Source organism: Quercus robur, chromosome 3, assembly GCF_932294415.1.
Source record: "Quercus robur chromosome 3, dhQueRobu3.1, whole genome shotgun sequence".
NCBI classification, from domain to species: Eukaryota; Viridiplantae; Streptophyta; class Magnoliopsida; order Fagales; family Fagaceae; genus Quercus; species Quercus robur.
This window is the reverse complement of record NC_065536.1, coordinates 32,286,900-32,292,899: the sequence shown is the minus strand read 5'-3', so window position 1 is coordinate 32,292,899 and position 6,000 is coordinate 32,286,900. Positions and strand designations below refer to the sequence as shown.

The following is a 6,000-nucleotide window of genomic DNA, read 5'->3' as shown; positions in this document are numbered from 1 at the left end:
CCATAGACTAATAAAGCTCATACAAAGAGCCCAATAAAAGTTCTAGTTCTTGCATACAGCAACAATGGAATAAACAACGAAATAGCAAAGCAGCAAAGCAAACCCGGCTTCTGCCTTAAGCAAATAAAAAAGAAATACTAAGAAAAAGTAGATAATAATAATAATAATAATAATAATAATAATAACAAATATTATTTATATACTAGAGTTGTGTTGGTTCAAATTGCAAGCAAGAAATGCGGGACTCCTAATGGCCCTTTAAGTGATATGTCATGTTCTGACTGCAAAAGACACAGAGCTTGGTTGATGAGAGCTTGACATTCCAACCAAGAGTATATGCTAGCTTCAACATAAGACTAATAAAAAATAAGTATGTACTCCCCAAGTGTGAGGGAATGTTGTCCATAGGGATCCTCTCCCATCCCTTGTCGAACTTCTTCATTTTTTGGGCAAATTCGGCATCGTGACTATGATCCAGGAATTCGCTCAGGTTGGCATTATAATGCAATTTTTTTTTCTTTCATGTCTTTTCGAGTAATTCTCTTCAACTACAATATGACAACCGAGGCAAAATTACCGATATTGTAATCCTTGGTTGGGGTAATGTCTAGATGATTTTCAACTGCAATGTCTCATTGACTACACAATACCACACATACATCAGTGGTGGAACCAAAAAGCCAACCACTATTATCAATATTCAATATAAACTAAAATAGAATAGCTTTTATAAGTTACAAGATATCAATTTTTTGGGTTTTGTAATCCTTAATGAATTGTTAGAACAAATCTTATCAAAAAATAGTATCGCAAAATTAGTAGACTCAGAATTAGTGCAACCCAACTGTAAACCATGTAAACCACAAAAGCTAATAGGAACTTAGGTATATTATCTCAACTTCAATGAAATATAGTATACTCACTAAACAGAGTAGTTATTGGATAGAATTCAGCCAAAAAAATACATAGAGCTAAGGGTCCATTTAGTTGGGGTGAAAAGTGGGAGGGTAGAAAATAGATGAGAGAAAACTAAAAATTGATATGTTTGATTGGGAGAGCAGGGGGTGAGAAAACTAAGGACATAAAAGTAATTTTATATAAATTACATTTTCCATTCTCTCACTTTTCTCCTCAACCAAACAAAAAAGTTTTTTATCATTCCACTTTTCCACCCACCCAACCGAATACCATGAGAGAATACTAAAATTTTTTCTATCCTCCTACTTTTCCATCCTCCCAACCAAATGGACCCTAACAGAGGGAGAGAGAGAGAGAGAGGTACCACTATAGGTTGCAGCTAAGCAGATGGCAAAGGCAAGAGGTGAATTTGCATAGAATTGGGGCAAATTTGAGTAGACGACTAGTGGCTTAGGCAATATATAAATATATGGTTTTAGCATGGTTTTAGGCCTTTCTGCTACGTAAGGAGAATTTCTTTCTAGTAATTTACTAAGAATGTTTTTCCCCCTTATTTGGATTAGAGGTGATTTACATTGACCATGAGACCTAAACGGATTTTGTTTTTTTTTTGGTTAATATGGAATTTGTTAATGTTGTTTCTCTATTTATATTTGGAGAGATTATGGACCAAGGAATGAAATCAAAGCCCAAAGGAAATATCTTTGGGTTATTTGTATTTAATTTTTTCTTTCCTTTTTTGAGTTTTTCTTAATTAATTTACAATTTTCGGTTGGTTGCCAAAATGAATTTTGATTAAAGTATGGACAACTCATCAGTATCTTGTTCATTTGCAAAAAATATTTTCTTTGTTAGTGGTGTGTTTTTATGTTAGAACATTTTTTTTTTTGTCCCATGTGTGTGTATGTGTGTTTGTTTCTCAAAAAAAAAAAAAAAAAAAAAATTTGTGTGGCGGTAAAAAATACATGTTTTTTTTGGAGAGAAAATTTCACGAGTGACAAATATCTAACATATTTTCATAATAGTCGGAGAGAGAGAGAGATGTACCACTACAGGCTATAACTAAGCAAATGGTAAGGGCAAAAGGAAAATTTGCATAGAATTGGGGCAAACTTGAGTAGACGACTAGTAATTTGGGTTTTTTTTTTTTTTTTTTTTGGTTAATATGGAATTTGTTAATATTGTTTCTCTATTTGTATTTGGAGACTATTTGGAGAGATTATGGACCAAGGAATGAAATCAAAGGCAATATTTTTTGGATTATTTGTATCAAATTTTTTATTTACTTTTTTTGAGTTTTTCTTAACCAATTTACAATTTTCGATAGGTTGCCAAAATGAATTTTGATTTAAGTATGGACAACTCCTCAGTATCTTGTTAGTTTGCAACAAAATATCTTCTTTGTTTGTGGTGTGCCTTTGTGTTAGAACTCTTTTTTTTTTGCCCCATGTGTGTGTGCGTGTTTGTTTCTCAAAAAAAATATTTTTTATTTGCGTGGCAGTAAAAAATACATGTTTTTTTTGGAGAGAGAACATTTCACAAGTGACAAATATCTAACATATCTCATATATGGCACAACGTTATTAGATGGGAGGACCATTGGATATTCTACTTTGGATTTCTCCCCTCGGATTGGAAATGGATTGGGTCCATCCAACCCTAAGTGGTCCTCTTGCCCCTTTTTTTTTTTTTCCTCTAATTAATATTGGATGAAGCAAACAAAGGCCTTCCATCCCAAACACGATTTTTTTTAATGGGTATGAACATAATTTTGAGTTAATTAATTTGAAAATATGGCACAACATTACTAGATGGGAGGACCATTGGATACTCTTAATGTAGTTATCTTGGTGCACAAAAAAAATATTCAATACTTCTGAGATATAACGATATAGTATCATCTCCTCTCACAATTAGTACCTAGTTGGCAATATTCTGCTGTGAGGGATCCTAGAAAGTGATATCTTTATCACCTTTCATGGTCACTATATATGCTAGTCTTCTCTAGAATGTTGAAGCCTGGTTAGCTAAGACAGTTGAAGCCACAAGAGGTAAAAAATTATGAGTCCGGGATTCATCATCATAAGGTAGTTTTGCTATAAAACTTATGGTTTATAGGTCTATATACGGCTCACAAATTCCAATTTCCGGCAAAGAATCTGTCCGGTAGATTCTCTATCGAGGAAGGAACCAGCTTAATCTGTCTGAGCAGTTACTGGAGCTGTAAACTTGAATGAGTAGATAGAAAAGAGAAAATTACTTGGACAATTGCCATATCTTGCGGTGTTAAAAAGAGCAAAATGGCATAAACTGTTTTGTCAATTCAAAATCAATACCCAAGCATAAGTTTATCTCATGGTTATTGATCCTTGACAGGTATATACCAAAATCATACTAAAATATTATTGGGCTGTATAGACTATAGAGAGTGTACTATGTGTTGTGTTCAAAAAGGGAATAGAATGTAAAGGGCCAAAAATGGCCAAATCCCATCTTTGGCAGAAATGTATGGCGATCTCAATATAATTAGGAATCTATCACTTTTTTTAAAACTCAAGTTTGTCGTGTAACTCAAATTCCTTGAAAAATAACCACCAATTTTTTATGCAACTCAAGTTCCATAAAAAATAGTATGGCAAACTTGAAGGCTATTTTTTCAAAAAACTCGAGTTCCTGGAACTCAAGTTATACGACATTGATTTTCACAAACTCAAGTTCTAAAATAGTGGTACATTGCCAAATATTTCAGCCAACTCGGCCATCAACAGTATTTGGCCATTTTAGCCAAATGGAAAGAATATATGTTTTACTAATGTTGCTTTCTACACTTATTAGTTAACCATACCTGGCCTCCACCGTTTCAGAAAGAAGTTTCAAATTGGCAGTATAAATTCACTTGGATGATAGCACGTAGGAGGAGCAAAAAAAATGCTTTGCACCAGAAAGAAACTCAGTATTCATGACTCATGAGAACAAATTTAGTGATACTCAATTCTGCATCAGATTACGTAGGACATTGGTTTCTTCTCCTTCATAAATTAATTATTCACAAGGGAAAAAAAAAAAAAAAAAAACAACCACTCACACAAGTGGATTAATTAAAATTTAATTCAGCTATTATAATACAGATCATGTCATCAGTTTCATCACATAGAAGGCCTTTAGGCTAGATTATATATATTACATGTGCGCTTATTAAAATACAAAGCTCTGACAAGCAACAGGCAACCGCAACTGCTACAACAAATGAAATACAACCTTTTATTTTTTATATAATTTTTAAATGTAGGCTTTCAAGAACTCTGGCGAAACGAAAGCCTACTTGGTGAATCAATTCTAACTATAATCTCATCCTCAGCTCCGGATTCATCACTTGGGTCATCCACAACACGACTCTCTCTTGGGTAATTAATTTGAAGCAGGGTTGGCGTAATATTTCCTGTGGTCTTTCTCACTTCAAGGTTCTTCCTCATAGTAGCAGATCCTTCTGATTGGACAGAAACAAGGTGCTGGCCGTGATATGAAGTAACTGTTGGAGATGACTGGATATGCGATGGATTCATGAGACTACTTCTTGGAAGACTTCGAGTACGCCCTCGGATATCCACCTTGCAAAAATTAAACAATGGAGTAAGTCAGAGGAGCAGGTTAGACACAAATAATTAAAATAACATTTCCAAAAAACTACAAAGCATAATCAAAAGACAAACCCAGGAATAACTTTCAAATGCCGCTGCCCAGAAGAGGGGACAAAAGGAAAATTAAATGTGCATTGATAATCAGGCAACTCAATTCATTTTTTCAGTTTCTTTTTTTTTTTTAAAGGCAACTGCATAATATATTTAATAACCTGAGAGAGAGAGAGAGAGAGAGAGTCATGAAGGGCTGTATATAATTTATTCGGAGCCAAAAAAGTTCTTTTTTTTTTTTTAACCAAGTTTGCTTCCATGAACCTTCCAAACTCTAAAGACCATGGATGAACTGAACATACCATGCTGCCAAAGATGCTTAGCTGCATTGCCTTCGAAGACAAGCTGTTAGCTTGTCTGTCAATCCCATCAGGGTTCTGCTTATGTCGCATTCGCTTGTTCAAGTTTTCTGGCCAACTCATCAGTCCAAGTTCTCTACTAAGGGTTCTATGAGAATGATCAGCTGAATGGGGTACCGAGGATGATCTTTGTTGGAAAGCATTGTCAGCTTCCAATGCAGACATGTCAAAAATGATTACTCTTGCTCTTGTTTCAACTTGATATGAGGATCCTTGATGAGAAAAACTGGCTCCTGCGGTGCTCGTTATCATCAATAACAGAAAAGTTTATAATTCTTTTGGTCACAGAAGGATCAATAAAAAGACTAGCACTTTTGGAATTCCCCAGTATAACATGCCTCTCACATTTCTAGAACTTTTAGCCAACTTGCCTAAAAACAGAACTATGTTCAGAAAATTAGTTCAATGAAAAGCATATATTTGATCAAATGTTCTGATCACTATCGCAAGCTCACATACTTACAACACAGGATACAGGCCTATGTCAGCTTAAGCTTAAAACTTTCACAATCTTAGTATAAAGATTTCTTAGGGGCCATAAATGAGCCGAAACGACCAAAGCCCAAAGGACTAACTAAGAATAAGAGGTGAAATAAGTGTACTAAGGTTAAATTGCTGTTCTTCAGAGGTTAACAAACATTTATCTAACATGTTTGAGTATTCTAATGCCCATATTAAAAGTTTTATCTTTAATTTTCAAGCCTACACTTCACCTACAAACAAGAGAACAATAAAAAACAACTAGATAGGAGACGATCCCTTCTTTTCATACCTGATGTTTCCAGATTTTGGAAGCTTAGACTCCCATGCGCAGGCAACAGAGCTGCAGGTGATGTAATCAGTTCTTCAACACCTTGGGTTTTGATAAATCCTTCTAATAAAAAGCCAATGGAATGGTGAGGAATGTCTATAGTTTCTCCCCTAAGGTATGGCTTCATTATTGATCTTTCTGCAATAAGAGCCCTTAAATCTTGCATTTCCATTTTCTCAAATATCTGGGGAAGCAACATTTTAACAAGAACAATAGCACTTTC

The 6,000-nt window shown here is 34.6% G+C and overlaps 1 protein-coding gene across 6 annotated transcripts in view; it reads right to left on the bottom strand.

Moving 5' to 3' along the window:
• Positions 1-3,985: 3,985 nt before the first annotated feature.
• Positions 3,986-6,000, bottom strand: part of LOC126717812 (sodium/hydrogen exchanger 7-like) — a 72,173-nt gene continuing 70,158 nt past the window's right edge. For 5 of the 6 annotated variants that reach the window (XM_050419724.1, XM_050419722.1, XM_050419723.1 and 2 more), the window contains 3 exons: positions 5,739-6,000; positions 4,910-5,199; positions 3,986-4,526 (listed from right to left, as the gene is read on the bottom strand). In XM_050419724.1, the coding sequence (XP_050275681.1) occupies positions 4,212-4,526; positions 4,910-5,199; positions 5,739-6,000 (867 nt within the window). In that variant the 3' untranslated portion in view covers positions 3,986-4,211. The remainder of the gene's footprint in view (positions 4,527-4,909; positions 5,200-5,738) is intronic. The other variant, XM_050419720.1, reaches the window with a different exon arrangement.